General features: G+C 41.9%; 1 protein-coding gene across 1 annotated transcript; it reads right to left on the bottom strand.

Moving 5' to 3' along the window:
* Window positions 1-584: 584 nt before the first annotated feature.
* On the bottom strand, window positions 585-15,925 carry MDH2 (malate dehydrogenase 2). The gene is made up of 9 exons (XM_063456721.1): window positions 15,752-15,925; window positions 7,646-7,814; window positions 7,255-7,338; window positions 4,994-5,103; window positions 4,312-4,437; window positions 3,189-3,266; window positions 2,551-2,650; window positions 1,642-1,793; window positions 585-981 (listed from the first exon to the last, which is right to left on the bottom strand). The coding sequence occupies exons 1-9, from the start codon at window positions 15,815-15,817 to the stop codon at window positions 850-852; spliced, it is 1,017 nt and encodes a 338-aa protein (XP_063312791.1). The 5' UTR covers window positions 15,818-15,925; the 3' UTR covers window positions 585-849.
* Between the last annotated feature and the right edge of the window lie 7,846 nt (window positions 15,926-23,771).

Raw genomic sequence — 23,771 nt, 5'->3', positions numbered from 1 at the left:
CAAAATTATTTTGCTTTGGGGATTTAAATAGTTATATTGGATGTTACGGTTATGATTTCATACAGGACAAAGTTTAAATACATTAAGTAGTGTTCGCTACTAGAAGTGCACTGTATTGGGCAAATTAGAGTGACACATACTGGGAAAGGTATCCAGACGAAATTAAAACACTAGATTTGACGTGGGCATTGTGTCTTGGAACAAAATAAATGTATATGAGTAATAAAATAAAAGTTCAATTGAAAGCCTGAGATTTTATTTCTAGAGAAGGTTTCAACAACCTTAAACTAATATCTGCTCATGGAAGGTCATCCTCCTGCATCAGTAAGTTCTTCACTGATTTAACAAGTGATTTACTCCACTTGATGGAACCCATCGTCCCATCCATCAGTTCTACCCATCTCTTCCTATCATCACTCCAAAAGTCCTGCTCCCTCAATAACCATCACAAACATTACATATTGGTAGTGAGGGGTGGGGACTGGAAGGTTACAGGTTTTTTTTTTTTTTATATATCAATTACATCAGCAGTAATATTAACACAACCAAGACATCTAAAAGAAAAAACTGAAAATAGGCCTGAAGACATTAGAAAGAAAAATAGTTTTAATTTTTCAACTAAATCTCACATGGTTGCAACATTAGATGGAAATGCAGCTTCAGGTTTCCATGATGTATGCACATAGGAAGTCCCCCCTATGATGGAGAAAGTTCAGTAATTAAAGCAAATCTGCTCTCATCTTCAACACCGGGCAGACATCTGGGCAAAATATTGACCATGGTTTGCGTTTCCTAAAGTGTCAAGATGCTTCAATAAATTAAGGAAGCCAGCTCTGGATGGAATTTCGCTCACTTGCGGCTCTTGACAAATTCTTCACCCTTCTTAATGGATCCCTTCAGTTCTGACATGGCCTCACTAATCAACTTCTCCTCAAAAGGAGAAAGCTTCCCCAAGCCGAGGTTCTTCTCAATGCCACTTTTCTAAAACAAATTCAAGTGAAAATTGGTACAGTGGAGCATTCAAAGCAAACATTAGCACTCATTGGACCTACTGTAGATACACATTTGGAAAATAAATCCAATATCCTGCTTTCCTTCGAGAGGTTAAAATAAGACTAAGTAAAAAGCAAATTGTTTCATATTTCCCCCTGCAATATATAAAGCACTACACGTAACTCTTAAAATATACATGGAAATAAGGTCTAAGCATGGCAGAATGTTTCTGGAACAATGGAGCAACTGGCAGGACACTTTGAACTTTTAATGTTCTAAAGACTGATGAAAGTATTTCTATTGTATTTCCAATAAGGATTTCAACATCGCTTTTCTAAGCATACAATTTTTCAGAAGTGTATAAATTACACTACATTGTAATACCTGTCAAATCTGCTGGAAAGTGAGGACTTCGTGTAAAAGTCTGCAAGTAAGGGTGTATAATGGATATTAAAACCCATAAATAAGCACACCGTTCCTTACACTAGGAAAGATTGCTACCACCCCAGCTCAACGCGGATCTATCAAGTTTACTTTGTAGCCCACGTTTGTTGCTTGGGAACAACGCGTTTAGTCTTATGCATGCACCTATCTTAATTGATTTACAAAGAGATAAAAGTACAGTTAGGAGCCAGATGTTGAACTTACCCCCAACAGAAGAGGAGTGGAGAAATATGGGCTCTCAGTTTCTTCAGACCTGACAAAAGCGCATTCAATAACACCCTCCTTTCCATTTATAGCATCCAGAAGAGAGAAGACGAAGCGAGCACCAGCATAGGCCATTGACAGAGTGGCGGAACCTGCATAATGACATTTGTACAAGTTAGTGTCACTTTCCTGCCCATTGATTTAAAGCTCTATAATGCAAGGTTATATCGAGAAGAGAAGTAAAGTAAAATCTGAAAATAATAAGAAAAAAAAAAACCCTGAAAAACATATACAAGTAGTTAACTGATTGGGTTATTCACTAAAGTGCAAAAACAAATTTCAGTAATCCCTTCTCCTAAGATCAAGGAGGGGTTTTGTGAAGGAGAAAATTACCATGTCCTCAATACCTAAAGTGGGCTTAACCCAAATGTAAGGACTTCAGAAAATATAAAATGATAGTCCTATAAAAATAGAATTTAGCAGGAAATATGTATGCCTACAACGGACTGGATCTAATCAACATAACAGATATAGGCATTGGCCCAATATGTGATGTCACTCCAGCACTACTCAATACTAGTTAGCAGTCCATTGGCAAATTAATGAATTTGCGAATTCACAACCTGCCAGATGCATTAGTCCTGAATTTAATTAAAACAGGTGCTTAACAAAAGTTCTGAATCCTATATTTTGTATAGAATTCAGAAGTAAAAGCACAGCTTTTAAGCCAGACAGTAGATGCTTAATGAATATCTAACCACACAATTTTTTTTTTTTACCAATATAATGCATTTTATGTTCTATGTTGTTCTATTAAGCACAATAGACTGGTGGTTTAGGACAACGCCCCATTGTGAAACAGTGGTGTCCCACATATGAAAAACATAAATCCACTGTAAAATGACAAACCTGATCCTGCCTTAGCTTTGACAACTTCAGTACCAGCCTCTTGAATTCTTCCAACGAGAGCTTCCAGCTGATCTTGGGGAAACTCTACTTTTGGGGTGCTCTGTAAAGAAGTTACATCTGCATTTAAAAACAACGTATGAGGAGATGTCTTCTCTCCCCTGAACACTGAAACCATTTTTTGAGGTCATTCTCAGATGGCTTTTTGGCTACTAGAAGTGCACTGTGTATTGGGCAAAGTAGAGGGACACATACTGGTGAAGGTATCCTTGAGACAGACGAAATGAAGACACTAGATTTGACGTGGACATGGTGTCTTGGGGGGAAAAAATAAATAATTATATATATATTAAAATAAAGGTTCAAGTGAAAGCCTGAGATTCTCCATACATATTATATATTACACAATAAAGTCTCCTTGTGCATATTCAACACACTTGAGGATCCTCCTAGGCGCTGCTCCGGTCATCTGTGTATATAAATATGTGGACCTCTATCAGTATGCTGTAATCCAAGCAATACAAATTTAAGTTTTCACAGCAGAGTTTGCCGTTTGTGTTTAGAATACAAGGGGAACTTTCCTAACTGGTATTTTAGTCCCTTGAAAGAAAATCCATACAGTTCATAATTTTAGAACTTGCCTGTGAAATCAGAGGGATGATGGTTTTGCCAGCATGACCACCAATCACAGGGATGTTAACACGTGCTGGATCCAGCCCCTACAAACAGATGGATAAATAATTAAATCACACTATGCCCAAATTCAAATGCCTGAACTCCAGATTGAATATAACCAGCAGTTCAACAGAAGAGGTGGAAGAACACACGTTATCCGCTTCCTAAATACTTTTACAAAGTTTTTATCGAAAGCTATGTTCAGCCATATAACAAAGCTATATAAAAAGTAACATTTCACAACATTTTTGTCTCAATACTTTTACAAGTGAAACTGTATAATAGACCAAACATAAGAACAAATTAAGTAGAAATGCCATTTGCGGAGACTCCTTAATTATTGCAAATATTCCTTAAAGGTGACAGGTTTATATTCCATGTGAAAGAGGGTGAAGGTAGAATTTTCAGTGAGTTTTTTTTTGCATGAATATATTCACCATTTACAATATATCCATAAGTGACAATTTAACTGGCACAAAAAAAAAGCAAGACATGAAATCCGTTTTAGAACACAAAAGAAACATCCTGGGGATTCGTTTACAGAGGAAAACCAGGGGTTAACAAACACAAATGTAGGGAACCAATTTCTACTGAAATAGTATGCATTAAATGACCCCCCATCTGGTATTTATGTCTCAGAAGTGTTTTTTTTTTATAAACTACATTCACATTTACAAAATTAGTGTTAGCCAAAACCTCAGTCCCAAACTACAAACACTTGTAGTTCAGAATTTAAGTTAACCCAGTAGGATAAACTGGTCATATAGGTTTCTATGAAAAACTACCACAAGGGGACAGTCTCAAATTAAAAGGGCAAAGGTTTAAAAATAATATCAGGAAGTATTACTTTACAGAGTGGGTAGTGGACGCATGGAATGGCCTTCCAGCTGAAGTGGTAGAGGTTAACACAGTAAGGGAGTTTAAGAATGCTTGGGATAGGCATAAGGCTATCCTAGACTTAAGACAAGGCCAGGGACTAATGGAAGTATTTAGAAAATTAAGCAGACTATAGGGGCCAAACTGTTCTTATCTGCTGTCACAATCTATGCTTTAATATAAAATATACACCACCAGTAATGCATTACATACCTTCAGTTCAGCAACAAACGTGTTTGCTCGTACAATATCCAGTGTAGTTACACCAAAAATTCTGTTGGGGTTGTAAACTCCATGCTTCTTGAATATTTCAGATGTGATGGGAATTGTTGAATTTACCTGCAAATATATACACACACAAGTTAAAGAGGAGATAACCACACACCCACATTATTATAGCAATATGGCCCCTTCTGGGGTGTTTGAGGATGTAAGGGGCATGGATTTTAAAATGTCAAATAAAAAAAAAACTAAAAAAAAAAAAAAACAACACTTCAAACCTATCTACTGCTGTTTATGCCGCCCAAGCCATACATCCCCTGGCTGTGAGACACAGCCTGCATGAAAGCATTGTTTTATTTTCCATCAGATGTGACTTACTTTAAAAGTTTTTATCTCCTGCTCTGTAATTACATACAATAGGCTCCTTTAGGGTCTAGCAAACTATTAATATAGCAGGAGATAAGAATTTTTAAATTACACAGAATTTGCAGTAAAGGAAGTGTAAACATTAGATGACACTTTACAGGAAGTATTTACGAAATCTGTAAAAGTCACATGCAGGGAGGTGTGCAAAAGGCCACATAAACAAAGTGATTTAACTTCTAAATCAAAGATAATTGATGACTATAGTGTCACTTTAATGTCCCAACAGAATATGTCTAGGCCCACTCACCGGGTTGGCAATGATACAGATCATGGCTTCAGGGCAATGTTTTGCACATGCTTCAGCAAGGGTGGCCACAATGGAGGCATTTGTGTTAAATAGATCGTCACGTGTCATACCTAATATGTGGGAAGGAAAAGAATGAAATTATAATCCAAAGTGTATAAATATAAATGTGAGCCAATGCAGTTAATTTACAAAAATAATGAATAGGTCTAGTTTCCAACAGCACTGTTCAGAAGGTTTTATTATTGGGTATTGAATGTGGAAAAAAAAATAGAGGATCTTAAAATTAGCATTAAGTGCCCCTTTCCTGACTATTAGAAAATCAGCGAATTGACTATGGGATTGCCAAGCATATCCTATAACTGCCAGGCTGGGATTTAAGGGATATGAAAGACCGTACTTGGCAATAGTACTGTTCAGACAAGAAGAATGCCTGAACTGTGGCTGCTATCTCTTCAAGGACTGTCATGTTTTGCAACGTGACTAAAATTTCTGCCAGCAAAAGAGGTATGCAACTTTTTAAACAGAGCTAGTAACCACAGTGGGGCTTCATATATGGGTGCAACATGTGCATCAATTTAAGTAGCATGTGTACAGAAGCGGACAGTTTTACACTTTTTTTTAAATTAATCCATTAAGGACCACTGATACAAGAAGTCATAAACCAGTAAAAGGAAACCAAGCGTCAAAATAACTTTAGCTTAAGTGGTTTTGGTGTATACATCATGCAGTCTCTCCGCTCAATTCTCTATCATTTAGGAGTTAAATCAATATTGTTTGCCAAGGCACGTACATCCACCTATGGTGGGAATGCCCGCACATCACCCCACTGTGGCGTGAAATGGCCCAAACAGTCAACAGGACTCTACACAGTGATCTTCCATTAGATCCGTGGATCTGGCTCCTCTCCAAATCACACGAATCCTTAACTAGGGCCCAAAATAAACTCACAGCCCGAGTGGCACTAGCCACCCAGAGAACAATAGCCAGGCATTGGGGCAGCAACACTACCCCCACCCCAACAGAAGTGCTACAGAAAATAGACGAAACAATCGAAATGGACAAACTATCCGCTCTGATCCATGACACCTCCAAGTCTTTTCACAAGATATGGGACCCGTGGCTCATCAGATCGGCAATGGCACCATAAACTCAAAAGAAACCAACTTGCCCCAGTCTCGGAAGACCTCCCCAAAGCATTTCCCCCTCCTCCCAAGCCACACACCCTCACACCTCCCCACCAACCCAGCCCACCCCCTTTCTTAAGGGTGAGCAGGGGAGAGCAAGGGGGCTCTGTAAAATGTATTTATTTATTTATTTAAGTTTTTCTTTTTTCTTTCCTCCCTTCTTCCTTTCTCCCCGACCCCCCTCCCTCCCCTCGACCACCTCACCTACATTGGGTTTGCAGGACTGGGATCCCGACCGGAACACCCACTGGAACACCAGCATCACCACAATGACACCATAACAATCCCCATTCCCAGCACCAACACCACCTAGAAGTGGGAAACCAGGACAGACTACCACGAGACTCCACACTTCCCACAAACACACAGCATGCAATGACCCAATCAATGATGCATCTCATACACACTACAAACTACAATCAGACCAAGCCTCTTAGGACAACGATTGCACAAGCACCGTTTAAAATGTATTATTATGTCTCTTAAGTTGGCCTCGGCACAGGCCCTGTTTGTCGCTTACGGATAGTAACATCTAAGAAGGCTTCTGCGCAAGCCAGGTTTCTTTCTCACCCATAGACTCAATGACTAAGGTGGCTTTTGCACAAGCCAGGCACCCAAAGGACATGTTATGCCTTCCAAGACGGCTTCTGCGTAAGCCTTACTGTTTTCATTGTTTATGATACCGCCTACTACGATACCAAAAATAAAGAATTGTAAAAAAAAAAAAAATCAATATTGTTTGCGTTTAAGCAGCCCTAGTTACACCTCCCCTGATGGAGGGGTGTGGGAGGGAGTATTATTTTAAAATCTGGTTTTACAGCACACCAGGTTTTCTTTAGAATGTCTTCTTTCCTTACTTGTTAAGTGAACTTTAGATCACAAACAGGAAGCTGCTGCAGGCTCTAGAACAGCCTGGGGACTCATTATGTTTGAATCATTAATCCTTGGCCATAACAATGACCAACTGCCACAGAGATTATATCTATCTATCCCTTGTGGTCCTTTAAACTTTAGATTTAACAAAAAGCTGTGTGACAGTAAAGAAATGCACAATTCAAATCATAGCTGAAGTCATACCAGGTTTTCTAGGTACACCAGCAGGGATGACAACAACATCAGAGCCTTTAAGGCAATCTGCAAGCTGATCTGGTCCAAGGTAACCTAAAGGAGAGAAAAAAAAATAAATATTACATTGACTATTTGTCTCTGATGAAACCCTAATCCAAACATGAAACACAATGGAATTTCGCCCCCGTTTATGATTTTTTTTTCCAAATTAATAAATACACATTCTTAATTTTATATGCAGAGTGAGTCATCCTTCTTGAGAGAAGCTAAAAGCTGGCCATTCGGTTTTCTTACTAGTTTTTCCATGTACCGCTGATAGAATGTAATACACATTTCCACAATACCTTGCAGATATTATTGTTAAGTTCACAAAACTTGAATACATTTTAGGACAATTTACCTGTGACTTTTGCTCTGGTTTCGATGTGACTGAGATCTGCAGCTACACCCGGTGTGTGAGCAATATCATATAGAGCAAGTTCGCTTATCAGAGGACTATTTTTTAGCAGGAGGGATAGTGGCTGCCCAATGCCTCCCGATGCTCCAAGGACAGATACACTGGAATTGTTCTGAAGAAAGAAGAACATTAGTTACAGGAATAGAAACAACCAATTTTCATAATAAATGAAAGAGGTTTTAGAACAGGATTTAGGATTAGGTACAACATGATTCATTTCCAAAAGGCCCACATGTAGTAAATTCATTATGTACACAGAAAAGGGTTAAAATCTCTCCATTGTACACCGCCTTGAATTACCATAATTAATCTGCTAACCAGATGGCAATGTGCATTTTGTTTCTCAGACCGTTAATATCGTTCTGTCATTAATGTTACAGAGCAATATAAAATTACTCTAGTAACTTTTTATTATTTATCTTTTTTATTGAGTTTTCATCAATATAATAATCAGTATAGTATGTAATTAACAAAATAGTTAGTAACACTTTTATGTAGGTATATTCTAGAGGTTGAAAATTTAACAGAGCGTCATGCAAGCACTGTATGATCGTTCGCTTAGAAACTGTATCGTGTCCGGTTCTTTTTAGGACCGGCTTTGTGGCTGCACTATGAGACCTGTAAACAGAGCAAGGCCTGCAAGCCACACATGCCTTTTTAAAGGCAGTATTTGGAGGCAACAGAAGCAGAGGGTTCAATATCTGCCTGGAAGGAGGAGCGCAAGGCAGAGGGACTGATTCCGGTCTACAAGAAGAGTGGCAGAGAGAGTCTTAGCGAAATTGATGGGATGAACGACGTAGCAGGACAGGATCGGATCACAAGCTGAGGACTAGTCTACCCTGTTCCCATGATACACTATAAGGAAGAGTATTTGTAATGCAAGTTTCCATCAAATTTAAAGGATATTTAAAGGATTCCTGCAAGCATCAGGATCACTTCAGTAATTTGAAGTTGTCATGAAGCAATTCAGTTTTAAATACTGCACATAAAGAGGTAAAGCACATAGCTGCTGGAGGGGGTCATTTACCAGCCTTGAGAGTTCTGGGCAGGTAAATATTAAACCTGTGTTAATTTGGCATTTTGTCAGGACACAAAACATGCTGGCGGCTTGCAGGCTGCAGAGAGAACATGGCCTTTGAGCTGGATCAAAGTTTTTTTGTTTTTTTTTTTAAAACTTTCTTTTCCGCTATTTTGAGAGGACACGGGAGCAGCATGTTTTGTCTTTAGTCCACATGATGGTGCTGTTTCTTATAAGGCTTGGTAAGTTACAGATCGTTTTTTGATCAGAATTGTTTTCATTGCCTACAGCTGCACTATCCAACTGGTTGTCGTCATCCACATTATCCCCATTTAGTCTCATTTGCATTAATGTTTATCACATGGCATGAGCAGTTGGTTGAAGCTTTGCACTAGTTTCACTTCCAGTGTAAGAGGACCTGACTGTGGAGCTTAGAAAATTGTTTAAAGGGACACAAGTCACCAGAACTACAGCTTAATGAAAAAAACAAAACATTGAAAGTCATGTTTCAGTGTTTTCAGATTAAACAGAACTCTAAAATAATACAATGTGAGTAAGATATTACTTTGCTGCAGAGGGATTTAGATAGACTGGGCACTCAAATGGCAGATTAAATTTAATGTTGAAAAATGCAAAGTTATGCACAAGCAATGTATAACCTTAATGGAAGTGAATTAGGGATAACACACGAAAAGGACTTGGGAATTGTTATAGACAACAAACTATGCAACAATGTGCAATGTCAATCAGCAGTGGCTAAGGCCAGTAAGGTATTGTCATGCATGAGAAAGGGCATTCATTCTCAGGATGAGAATATCATTTTGCCCCTTTATAAATCACTGGTAAGACCACATATTGAATATGCTGTGCTGTGTTCACATTGCTGCCCATTAACTCCACTAGTGGCAATCACTCAGATGGCCAGTAGAGGTGCTTCCTTGGTGAGTGCTGTACAATGTACAGCACAGACGTTCAGCGTCTACACGCTATTACTACATGGAGGTGCTAAAGGTTCCTCAGAGATGCACTTATTCAATGCATCTCTATGAGGAAATCATTAGATTGGCCAGGGTCATCAAGTTTAAAGTCAGCCATGGAGAAGCGGCAAAGGGCAGGGCCAGCCGCAACAAAACCCACACGGCACTGCAAGAAACGTGAATAAAATCACCTTTTACTCTTTTGACAGAGGGCTGGCCACCTAAATATCGCTGTTAGAACTATAGTGTCACAAAAACATGTTTTTCCCTGACACTATAGTGTTCCTTCAATAAGAGGACATTAAATAAATATAAAGGCTGCTGAGAAACAGTCCATTTATGAAAAATGCTCATTTTTTCTGTTGCTGTATTTTACTTATTTTAAATGAATAAAGAGGATCCAGCTATAAAGTGCAGGATCTTCTCTCTTTTGCACAGCCCTACTATGAATGATAGCAAGAGACAGGCAAGTTTAGCTAAACCAGTTTCAGAGCTAACATTTTGTGTGAGATATTTTCTGAAACTGCTGCTTTTAACAAAGATGTAATAGTTATGCTTCCAAATGTTATTCTGATAAACCCAGAAGCAGACACTACAAAAGTTAAAAATAAATTAGTCGATCGAGCTCCAAATGCTTTCAGTGTAATGCAAAGATAAGGTTATAGCTCAGTTTTCTAAACTTTTAATAAAACTTCCCCCCTAAGACCTACACTCTGACATATGTATACTACCACTGAATGTTTCTTCCAGTTACAATACAAAGCTTGGCACAATAACATCGCAAGATCCAACCCAGCAGTGGGAAGAGTATTGAAAGGTACAGTTAGTTATACATGTGCTGGAACTTTTGCTGTACTATAATAATTATACAAAGAACTGAAGTCAGAACAATAGCTACAAGTTGAACAAGTACAGGTAAACCCAATAACTTGGCCCGTTGAGGAAAGTAGGATGGTTATAGGATTTATCCTGAGAAGTACATGTACAACCACCTCTGCCACATCATGCATAATTTCAATATTTTACCTTAGATTCTACAAAACATGTTTTCTTAAATTCTTGTTTTAACCAATGTGCCCATCTATATAGCCTACTGATGGGGGAGCGGAGAGATCTATGCATTAGCAATAAAAAATATGCATTTGGCTCTTCCCACTCATCCTCCAATGTTTCATTTTCTGCTCCCATAAAAACAGGTTTATGAGAAGCCATGACTTTAGTTAGGTAGGAGTATAGTATCACGAAACTCAACACTACAACTCCCACAAAACAGTACTATGCCCATTAAGCACTACTTATGGGAGCATGGAATATATGGTTAGTAACTACACAATATTGGTGTATCGTGAAAAAAATGTGGTCAAGCTGTTGGGGAAAGAGATATATAAAAAAAAAAAAAAAAGGCTATTTGATCATATGTCAACTAGTTGCAGATAGGCCCAACCATGGCTGATTTAGGATCTATAACAAGAGTGCATAACTTGTAGCCTAAAGGGCAAAGCTATTTATAAAATCTCGCCTGACAAGACAGGACCTCCTGCAAGGTGACATTTGTTTTTGATATACAAATATGCAGGTTAATAAAAAAAATTTACACAAAAGAAAAACCTAAATAGAAATCAAAGCAAGCATGTATAAAGCAGCTCTTTCCCTTCTAGCCTTCAAGTCTTAGAATCATTCTGCAATTGGAGTGGATGTTCAATTATAACAGTGTCAAGACAGCAAATATCTAAAAAGGGGTGTTGAAGATTCCCCCCCCTCACCCCCACCACATTAATTTCAATGTCAATCTATGTGCCCTTGGGTACCCTGCTTAGACCTGAGCATTGCCAGGGTTTATTTACTACACGCGGAGTTTTCCAAAATTAGCTCCGAATGGAAAAACTGAGGCAAAAAAAAAAAAAAAGTGGATTCGGATTCTCCAACTATGTTCACAACATAGAAAATTAGAATGTGACGGCAGATAAGAACCATTTGGCCCATTTAGTCTGCCCAATATTTCAAGATACTTTCATTAGTCCCTGGCCTTATCTTACGTCTAGGATAGCCTTATGCCTATCCCACGCATGCCTTAACTCCCTCACTGTGTTAGGCTCATTTTGCATCAGCTTTGTCATTTGGATTTGCAAAACCAATTGTATTTTAGGGTCTAACCCTTGGTCGTTGTCCTCCACAGTGTGCTGGCTGTATGTAATTTGTGCGTGTATTGTGTGCTGACTGTATAATTTGCGCGCATAGTGTGTCCTGGTGAGGGGTTATATTCTATCAGCCGGCAGGGAAACCGCATGCGAGGTAATGGCGGAACTCGCATTAGGATTTCCCCATAGGTAATTATTCAATGCTTTCCTATAGGGACAAATCTGACGCTGGAAGTCCTCATGCAGAGTGCGAGGACGTCCAGTGTCAGATATTGGACCAAAGATCTGTTTCAATTTAGGAAGTCCCTCTATTGGCTGTCTAGTAGACAACCACTAGAAGTGGAGTTAACCCAGTCAGATGTAGTTAATGCAGTTTCTCAGAAACTGCAATAAATTACAACTGTAGGGCTAAGGGTCATTGCACCCAGACAACTTCAATCAGCTGAAGTGGTCTGAGCAACTACAGTGTATTATTAATTATTATTGTATAAAATGTCATCTATACATCATGTTAGCCAAATTACTAGCATAAGCAGAACCAAGATGCCTGCACTTTAACCCACTGCACATTCTTTACCATTATGCCTCATGCCACAGTAGTAAAGACTACAAGAGGTCACGCATAAGTCAAGACTCATGAAAAGACAGCAAGAGGTCACTGGAAAAAGACAAAAATGTTCTTTAACTTGAACATAGATATACATTTTTATTTTTTTAATGTAGCAGAAACAATATCCAAACTGTTTTATGGTAAACGCCTCACATTGTCAAGGTGACAAAACTAGGACAGAGAAAAAAAAAAAAAAAAAAGGCAGAGCTGCCACCAAGTTCTCTGAATTAACTCAGCCGTTACCAAGGTTGTGGGAATAATGCATTATCTGCACATCACAAGAAAATGTCTATGGAGCGACCTCCATAAATCGTTATAATCTTGCTCATGCATAATATTTATAGCAGTGAGATGGGATCTGGCAGGTGAAGTGCCAGAAGCAAAACATTAGGCAAGTATAACTCACATTCTGCACCCAAACTATGCAAAGTTCCAGAAGGTGACACTATGCAACTCATATCATCCCGCTTTTAGTCATAATGATGTCTGCAGGGCCAGTCAAAATGTTTGGCTATCACCCCAACTCTTAAAAGGAACACTATAGTGTTAGGAATACAAATATGTATGCCCAAAGCTATAGAGCCCTAGTCACCGTTTAGGTGACTAGGGCCCCGTTCCGCATGAAATAAATGGTTAACCATTTATTTGGTTACATTAATCCAGTGCCGGGCTTCCTTGGCACTAGTGACCTCTCCTCCATTGACATCAGCTTGCATTCAAACCTGCCCATAGGAAAGCATTACTCAATGCTTTCCTATGGGACTCCGTGAGGACATCCAGTATCAAATAAGTGATTTACTCCGTGTCAGGGAGACAGCCACTAGAGGATGGATTAACCCTGCAGTGTAAAACTCTGAAACTGCTATGTTTTCAGCTGCAGGGTTAAAACATGGGAGACTTGGCACCCAGACCACTTCATTGAACTGAAGTGGTCTGGGTGCCTATACTGGTGCTTTAATTAAATTGCCTTCCATTCCTCTAACTTCCAGTGACATGGTTGAGTTGCTAGAGCTCAATGCGGTTTCTTCCCCTCCTGCTCACTCTCAGCACTACGCAACTGGAAGCCATTCTGTGAGTAGGGGGCCAGACATAACAAGAAATTCCTGTACAGTGATACTGTGGCCAGTTTCTCTGGGCGCTGAGGATGATCAGAAGGGAAAAGTGCAACATTGAGTGCTAGCCACTCAGTCATATGGGCAGCCAAGAAGGACATATGGAGGTGGGTAGGAAATGTGTTTCTTGTTCCTTTTAAATTTCTCATGTAGCATGTATACTAATGAGTGTAAAAGTGGAATTAAGAATTCTCCATTGTTTCATGTTTGTAAGGTGATGGCTGACTTTAAAGCCGATTCACTCATGCTATATGTAATTGAACATTAAAACAATTACCCTACCACTTACCCAAGCAGCAGCTTCAACGCACCAAGAAGCCCAGAACGGCATTAGGAGGAAAAAGGCACAAGAAGCCAAAGCGGAGGTTAGCTGGACTCCATCTAATACACCCACGCATGAGCCACTGTTCGCCGCGAATGCGGAGCACCTGGCCGCCTCAACCTCAGCACTACCAGGCGCATCCAGGAGTCCTCTCATGTACTGCCGGTTGGGCAGAACCGCAGGACCACAAATGCTCCAGGCCTACACATACCTGTACCGAGTGGGGAGGACGCAGGGAATAGAAGAGACTGGCATTGTAACGTACCCATGACGGGAGTTGGCTGATAGCATGGCTGAGACTAGCATGTTTATACACAGCATAGATATTGCTCTAGAAGCCATCCCGTCTTTATAGTATATCTATTTATTTAGTGCTCCCATGTCTGAAGCCCTCTTGCCAAGTTAAAATAGCCTAAATGTTATGGCCCTGGACGTCCCTGGGGTTGTATATCATCCTAGTGTTTTCTTCATGTTGATTAGCCTAAAAACTCAGTTTACTCATGTATTTCTAGCTTGTTCACCTCAAAGAAACTCATTCATGCATGCCTAGCCTGAATTTGCATATATAAAAATAAAAAAAGTTGCCTTTTTTTCCTCTGATGCCATGATACATACTTTCTTCATGCTTGCTTATGCTGTTGTGGCACAGCAAGATGATCGGTTGTAAATTATGTCATGGCAAAAAAAAAAAAAAAAACACAATTACCCTTTGCTCATGTGATAAGTTTAAATCAATTGCTCACGCAATAGATGCAATAACTCGTATTGGGGTCAGAGGCAGTTTCCAGTGTTGCACACAGATAATCTATTTAAAAAAAGTAATTATTGCTTCCATACAAAAAGGGACAATGGAAATAGGAAACCAAGGAATGGATGTATCAAAGCAAAACAGATGCTGAGAAACATACTATTTGTTTCTATCAGGATTGTTTCTTGTAACATGTTGCCTCAGAATAGTCACCTTTTTACCTTTATAAGTCTCCATTTTAAGTTCAGCTAGTGCAACTACACTAAATGTTTAAGACAGTATTTTGGTTTTTGAACATGTTTAAATTTTAAAGTTTGTGCATTACATTGTTTAGAAGTCAAGTCACCTAACCTTGAGAATTAGCAATAATCATTAGGCCAACCAGAGGAAATTTACATGACAGATGACCCTATTTTTATTTATTTTTTATAAACAAAAAAATAGCCAATAAAAATAAAAGTGGAGATGGATATAGTGGTAAAGATAACAAGATGACTTAATTAATTATTTCATTACACATGCCCTTGCTAGTGACTTACGACCTGCAAGGTGTGAATATCTGAAATAATTTTTACAAATGGTATAAAAGTGCAGTAATTTTGTCAAACCACAGCAGCTAGAAGGCAACAGAATGCAAGTTCCTTGCCTCACCTCCAATTCAGGAGGCCTGAGTACAGGAACTGCAGTGTCAAATTATGGCCTTGCTCTCCATAAATTCAATGTCACACACAGATCCCAGCACACTTATCTGATGGGATCACCGTGTTTATCATGAAGCTGCGGTCAATGACTAAATACAGAATTATAACACTCCCCCAGACTCCATGTAACAGTGCCCATGCTATGAGATGGATTATAGAATCCCTCCCCCCCCCATGTCACAGTGCCCATGGTAGGAGATGATAACCCCCAGTCTCCATGTCACAGTGCCCATGGTAGAAGATGGATTATAATCCCCCAGGCTCCATGTAACAGTGCCCATGCTAGCCCCATGCTATGAGTACATAAACTCCGTGGACAGGAAGGGGTTATGAAGGAGCCCATTACAATCAGTGCACCCAGCTCACAGACAGGCTGCCGGTTAGTAGCCCATTGCCGCTGGCCGCTCGCCCCCAGGGGTGTACCTGCGCGGTGGTGGCGAGGCCCCGGATGAGCCCGCGGGCTGTGGGTCTGGCAATACGGGACAACATGACGGCGGGGATAACACGCTAGACGGGCAGCCTCGAGTGACTCCAACGACCTCCAGCAGCAGGAGTGAGCGGCGGAACGGGAGAACGTCACTACCTGCTGCGTCTGACGTCAGTAGGAACCGCCCACCTGTCACGTCGGGTACTAATGACAGGGGTGGGCGTGGCTAGCGAAGCCTTTCACTTTGACATTGAGAAATGATGGACGCGTTCTATTGTCTATAAATGGAACACGGCCAGGGATCCAGGATAGGGTCAGAGTGCAGCCAGCAGGGCTAGGTATCAGTTAATTGGCCAATCGATACCTGTATATTATTGATTTACACGCTCGGTAGTTTACTAAAGTATGACATTTCAAATATATGTCGAAATAGTTCAGATTGAAACATTTTCTTAGTCAGCTATGCTTAAAGGGCCACTATAATCACCAGTACAACTACAGATGAATGTAATTATTCTGGTGGCAATAGCCTGTCCCAGCAGGCCTTTGTTTTTTGTTTTTTAATATGTTTTTATTATTATCGATGTTTATTGTCAATACATAAGTATTCACAATAGTGGATGTGCAGGTCCCAAAATCTGATAGTTGACATTGTGTTTCCCTCAAAACATGGAAACCTAAATCTGCAGTAGAGCTTTAGAGATAATAACAATAACCATTGGACCAAGGTTAAGGTCTCTCGCCATGCAGCAGGTTATCTATGCTCTCCTGAATATTGGGGATGGATCTTTACATTAGTACCGAGAGACCGGTTTCGGTAACTAATGATGTGGAAGAAAGAGAGATAATCAAAATTAGGAGGACGAAGGTAGAGAAGCCAGAGAGAAAGAGGAGAAAAAAAACACAAGCAGAGGAGGGTGAAGAACTGAGCTGCCCCTCCCAGCCAACGCGGGCAAGGCTCCCCTGATCCCACCCTAAACATGTCCATATCCCCAAGATAGTGGCTTTGAAATGCAATAGAGAATGCTGTCAGTAGACACAGGGCCCAGTTATCAGTGTGTGCCTATACCCTCCCCTCTGGAAATTGCCACAACTTCTCAAGGACCTTCAGCTTCTCATCTTGGTAAATCAGAGTAATATTGGTGTGGCCACGTCCCATTTCCAATATAGGGAGATCAATTATTTACCTACGTTCAAGTGCGTATTGTCAGGAAGCACTTATATCTATGAATAGGTAAAGTGGTATGAAGAAGAAGATATGGGGCCAGCAGAAAAGGTGGCAGATTATCTGAAAAATTTGCAATGATAGATGCAACGTTCCTCCAATAAGGTACATGTGTATAATGGAACCTGCCCTGCAGGCTTTTCAATGTAAACACTGCCATTTCAGATAAAAGTGTTTACATTTTTGCCTAATAACACTTCTAGTTACAGTCATTCAGACAGTCACTAGAGGTGCTTCCTGGGTCTAGTTACAGTCATTCAGACAGCCACTAGATCTGCACTCTGCATAGAGGCCCTGAACAGTCCTCATAGAGGTGCGTTGATTCAGTGCATCTCTATGAGGAGATGCTGTTTGGCCATGCATGTGCAATAGCTTCCCAATACTTTCCTATGGGAATGCATTGGATTGGCTTAGATCGTCAAATTTGATGTTGCTTCTGCAGGTGAGAAGGAATCTCATTGGGAACTTCCCAAAAGCTAGTCTTTTCTGTCACAGGGTCCAATATTGCACCAATCTACAAGCAGGCTTCGTTTGATGGTATGGAAGTTGAACAGCAATCTTCCAGAGATTTAGGGCTTTCTGTAATGGTTTAGGGTGAACAAAGCAAAGTCACTTCATAGAAAGTCTCTTAAAAATAAGTCACTGCAAGTTGCTAAGTCCAGGAAAAAGCCATGCAGCACAGGGCCAGGAGGCAAAGGGAAAGTCTTTTAACAGGATTACTCAAACAGGACCAGTACACATATAGTATTTAGCAAGTTAATCAAAGACAGGATCAGGCAGGCAAAGGTTAACCATGCAATCTAGGATAGGATCAGGCAGGTAGAGGTTAACCAAGGCAGGATAAGGCAGGCAAGGATTAACCAAGGCAGCAAGGGTTAATTCAGGTAACCAGGCTAAAAAAGGCTTGTAACCTCTTGAAGTTCACAAGACAATTGAGAAGTCAGGGTGGTCTGTTTAAAGGGATACTGTAGTGCCAGGAATACAAAGCTGAATTCTTGGCACTACCAATTCCTTTGCCTCCTCCCTCGCGCCCCCCCTACCTGGTAAATAAAGTGTTAGAAAACCTTTATTTACTTATCTTATCCCAGCGCCGACGTCCGGCAAGCGGGGTCTAATGCATATGCGCAGCAAATGCTTTCCTATGGGGAAAAATCTGACGCTGGAGGTCCTCATGCAGAGCGTTGGGACATCCAGCATCAGATAGACCAAAAGTCAGCTTCGATTCCGGAAGCGCCCCCATTGGCTGTTGTCTGGAACTGCAATGTTTAACATTGCAGCACTATGTGCAAAAGGGACACAGCACCCAGACCACTTCAATTAGCTGAAGTGGTCTGGCTGCCTACAGTGTCCCTTTTAATAGGTAAAAGGGAATTGAAGCCCTTCCATATAAATAGATGGCCCCCTTTAGGTGAGTATGCATCCATGCCCCCATTGTGGGTGGAACGCTATATTGATTTGTCCATTCATCCAGTTGTTCCCCACAATGCTCCTAGATATATTAGGATGGGTCCCACCCTCCCCCCGAGGGGATTCTAGAGAAGCATGGGGTATGCGCCAAGAAAAACTCCATAGAATGCCTGCGGGAGGGCAAATGGGCTAGAGTGGTGGCAGGGGCTGGCTGGTGAGGAACAAGTGTGGCAAGCCTTGTACTTGTGGCATTTCGCTAAAGAATAGTGGAACTTGCCGGGGAGAGTACTTGGAGATTCCTCCACCCCTGGGATGCCGAGACTCAAGTCGACTAAAATTTTTGAGACTTAGTTGACTAAAACTAAAACAATTCAAATAACTAAAATATGACTAAAACTAAAATGGCTTTTTAGTCAAACGACTATGACTAAAGCTAAATTGAAATTTGCTGCCAAAATTAACACTGGTGGCAACCGGTGAACGAGTGAGGCGTGTCGTGACACTTTCAAAGGCAGTAAGATCTATTGGTCTTAAAATTCAGAAGAAATCTGCATCAGCTACTTATCAAAGTTGCAGATAGGTCCAATACAGAAATTGTCAAGTCCTAGCCTTTTCTCGTTCTGATATTTTGGAATTTCTCCAGAGTGGCTTAGATAAGGGTTTGTGTCTTACACCACTTTGTTTACAGATTTCAGCTGTGTCCACCATTACAGGTATCCCATTACAGGGCTTTTGAACCTCTAGTTGCATGATTTATGACTGTACTCATGAAAGTTAGGCCTCCATCAAGGGCTTGCTCACCTCCATGGGAGCTTCCTTTAGTCCTAAGGGCCTTATCATCATCATCATCATCGCCATTTGAGCCCATTCAAGACATATTTTATTATTTGCTTACATTGAAAACAATTTTATTGGTTGATCATACCTCAGCCAGAAGGGTTTTAGAATATCAGCAGGGCCGGCGCGTCCATAAGGCGGCACAGGCGGCCGCCTTAGGGCGCACCGGCTCTGGGGGCGCAAAATTCCAGTGACCGGCAGGAGGGAAGTGCTCCCTCCTGCCTGGTCACCTCCTGGATCCCCGGAGCTGATGCGCGGCGTGCGGCTGAAGTTGATTAGGAGGCAGCGAGGGAGCTCTCTGATCTCTCTGACCGGCTCCCTCGCAGGCTGTTTTCTGATGCCGCGGGAGCCGGAATATGACGTCATATTCCGGCTCCCGCGGCATCAGAAAACAGCCTGCGAGGGAGCCGGTCAGAGAGATCAGAGAGCTCCCTCGCTGCCTCCTAATCAACTTCAGCCGCACGCCGCGCAGCAGCCTCACTGGACCACCAATGAGAGACCCACGCCAGCACTCCAGGTAGGGAGGCTGGGTGGGACATTTAAATGTAATTTATTAGTAATTACTTTATTAATTACTGTGTGTGTGCATGTGAGTGTGAGTGTCTGTCAGTGTGTGTGTAAGTGTGTCTATGAGTTTGTGTGTGAGTGTGTATGTCAGTGTGTATGTGTGTGAGTGAGTGTGTGTGTGTCTGTCAGTGTGTGTGTGTCTGTCAGTGTGTGTAAGTGTGTCTATGAGTTTGTGTGTGAGTGTGTCTGTCGGTGTGTGTGAGTGTGTATGTCAGTGTGTATGTGTGTCTGTGAGATTGTGTGTGTGTGTGTCTGTCAGTATGTGTGTCTGTCAGTGTGTGTGTAAGTGTGTCTATGAGTTTGTGTGTGAGTGAGTGTGTCTGTTGGTGTGTGTGTGCGCATGTGAGTATGTGTCTGTGAGTTTGTGTGTGTGTGTGTGTGAGTATGTATTTTTCTGTATGCCTGTCTGTATGTATGTATGTATCTGTATGATGGTATGCCTCTGTATGTATGTATGTGTCTGTATGCCTGTATGTCTTGTACGTATGTTTCTGTATGTCTCTGTATGCATGTATGTAACCGGATGTATGTTTGTCTCTGAATGTCTGTATATATGTCTCTGTATGCATGTATGTAACTGTATGCCTTTATGTCTCTGTATGTACGTATGTGTGTGTCTGTGTGTCTCTGTATGCCTGTATGTCTTTGTATGCATGTTTCTGTATGTATGTATGTGTCTGTATGACGGTATGCCTCTGTATGTATGTATGTGTCTGTATGACGGTATGCCTCTGTATGTATGTATGTGTCTGTATGACGGTATGCCTCTGTATGTATGTATGTGTCTGTATGACGGTATGCCTCTGTATGTATGTATGTGTCTGTATGACGGTATGCCTCTGTATGTATGTATGTATGTATGTATGTATGTGTCTGTATGCCTGTCTATATGAATGTGTCTGTATGACGTTATGTCTCTGTATGCATGCATGTATCTGTATGTGTGTATGTCTTTGTATGCCTGTATGTATGTATGTATGTATGTGTCTGCATGCCTGTATGTCTCTGTATGTATGTTTCTTTATGCCTGTATGTCTGTATGCATGTGCCTGAATGTCTTTGTATGTATATTTCTGTATGCCTGTCTGTATGTATGTGTCTGTATGACGGTATGCATGTATGCATGTATGTCTCTGACTGTATGTGTCTGTATGTCCATGTATGATTATTGCTGTCTTTGTATGACAGTGTACCTGTATGACTTTGACTGTGTGACTGAAAAATGATGCCTGTGTGCCTGTGGCTTAGGAGGAAAGACACACAGGTGAAGATGCATTTTTTTTTTTTTTTTTAAATGAGGGTTGGGGGCGCCAAAATGCATCTTCGCCTGTGTAACTAAAAATCCTAGCACCGGCCCTGAATATCAGTCTCTCTCGAGCCTAGAGCAGTACACTCTCTTTTATCAAGATAAAGTCATGACTCCAAACCTAAAGTTGTCTTAGATTTTCATATGAATCAAATTTTCATATGAATCAGGAGATTGTCTTATCTACCTTTTACCCAAACCAACAAATAGAAGAACAAGCACGATGTTATAATATGGATGTGGTATGGTGCCTCTCAATTTATTTGCAAAGGACTAGGTTGTTGAGAAATTCATCCAGTTTTTTTGTTATTCCTTATGGAGCCCAGAAGGGGCAGTTGGCAACCAAACCTTATCATCATAGGATAAGTTTAAAGTGCACATACCATTTGTAGCATTATATGTATTTCGAAGGACAAAACAAACTAGGAGAGTAGGTGGGAAGGGGAGAGGGGGATTGTTTGAGGTGGTGAGGCCCACAGATGGTGTGATGCCTGTGGAGATGCTTGGCTGTAATCATCCCAAGATGCCCAAACTTGTTGTAAGTGGGAGCTTGAGTCGTGAAATTTGTGCGCCAACTCCACAAAGTTTCATGAAGTTGAAAGCAAGTAATGTAGTAGTGAGTAGCATTGGAGAGGGTTGTAAAGAACTGGCTTTCTAATGTTTAGCAGTGAAGGCCAAAACCCGGAGCGAATAGGGAGGGGGGAGCATAACTGCTGCCCTGAGGGGTTGGCATAGCAACCAAAAGGATACAGTTGGTTTTACAGTTGAAAGCATGGAATTCTGGGAAAAATTGCCAGACTACTGGTGAACAATGCTGAGGGAGCCTGTCAGTGTCTTTCCTCTGGTAGTCCCTGTAAAAATTCCTTTATTACATTGAGTTTCACTCCCTGGCAGTGCTGTTTCTCCTAAAAATAAATAAAGACAGAAATTACTTTTACCTTCTACTGAGAGTACAGGATGGCCCACATCCCTGCAGGCCTTCCAGAGGACCCATGGGGCTGAATCCTTCAACTCGCTGCTCCACAGTGTCCAGAGTAAGCAGGCTGCTTAGGAGGGGCCGGTGCAGGAGGTACAGACAAGAAGTGGACATCGGGCCCACGATTCCAGACTGCATTTCAGACTGTCCCCCAGTCTGGTGCGGAGGTACAGGGTCGGAGTATCCCCAGAGGGTCCGGGGCCGAGTGAGGCTGGCTCCAGGCGGCAGGATGCGGGCAACGCGAGGTGGAGGAATGGCAGCAAGTGCTGCAGAAGTCGAGGTGGCCGGGCTGGGCTTGGGCGGCAAGATGGTGGTCCCCAAGATGGCTCCGGAGGCGAGGTGAGGTCCTGAAGTCCTCACCCTTCTCTTCCGGTGGCTGTGGAAGTGACGTCGGCACATGCGGCAGCACGCAGGAAAAGGCACAGCGCCGCTCGCCGGAACTCGGGTGGTGTGTACGTTTAGTGCTTGGCCGGTTGGCGCCTGCTGGGACCGTTGGGGCTCCGCCTTCAGGTACAGGTGAGGTGAGTACTTCAGGGGGACCTGTCTGTGACATTGCCCCCCTGGGGTTACATGTGTCTTTGGAGCTAGGAGAAAAGATACTTAAGGGTGAGCATGTGGACCTACTCTACTACACTCTACACTGCAGAGAGTACAGCAAGTGTAGGTTTAAGCATGAGTGCTCCTACTGTGGTAGGGCTCACCCAGCCATCCATTGGTTTTAGAGGTGAAAACCCCTCCTCGGCATCCAAGAATTACGTTACTCGGGGAGAGGATGCCAGTGGGGGTGTAAAGACTGGTGCCGTGGCTCGCACTCTATCTCAAGTGTTCCTGTTTACTCCATCGGGGGAGGTGCATTGCGCCTAACCTATACTCGGTTTGGGGTAACGAGGGGGTTCTGGCAGCCGAGCTAGGGAAGCAGGTGGAGCTGGGGCGTCTTACCCGTCAGGGTCCTCGGTTCACAATGAGATTTCAAAGGAGGACTGTCCATTGCGATACGCTTCTTTCGATCAGGCTTTGGACTTGGTTCACGGAGCAGGACCCGGGGCCCTATTGGCGACGTCTGATATCCAGTCGGCTTTTCGGTTGCTGCCAGTTCACCCAGATTGTTTTCATCTGTTGGGGTGTCAGTTTCAGGGTGATTTTTCTTCAACATGTGCCTTCTCATGGGTTGTTCAATTTCTTGTTTTTATTTTGAAGTTTTCAGTGTCAGGATCGGGACAGGGATCCAACACGTAGAGTACAAACAGCAGCCAGATACGTATACCGGACCTTAGAATGGCCGGACTAACGTAAGTAGTACAGTATAGAATGGTCAAAGACAAGCCGAGGTCGAGGGTAACAGAAGACAGGTAAGCGAGAGACAAGCCGAATCAAGGGTAACAGAGATAAGCAGAGTAAGGTAAACAAGCCGGGTCAAAACCAAAAGGGATAATAGAATACACAAGCACTGAGTGACTAGAACAAGCTAGAACCACGACAGGGCAATGAGCTAATGAAAGAAGCTCTGTTAAATACCCTGTTCACAGCAGTAACCACGCCTCCGAGGCGTCCTGATTGGTCCTGCAGCAATTGAGTGACAGGTCGTTCCGGAGGAGTGTCCTGATGACAACTTCCTGCCTAGATGCTGTAAAAGGCAGTCACTCCCTCGCGGCCGGCCTTGCATGACCGGATAGACCGTGGGGAAGGGAGCCATCAGGC

The sequence above is a fragment of the Pelobates fuscus genome, chromosome 1, assembly GCF_036172605.1.
Source record: "Pelobates fuscus isolate aPelFus1 chromosome 1, aPelFus1.pri, whole genome shotgun sequence".
Classification (NCBI taxonomy): domain Eukaryota; kingdom Metazoa; phylum Chordata; class Amphibia; order Anura; family Pelobatidae; genus Pelobates; species Pelobates fuscus.
Note: the sequence above shows the minus strand (reverse complement) of the source record. Positions and strands in the feature narration are given on the sequence as shown.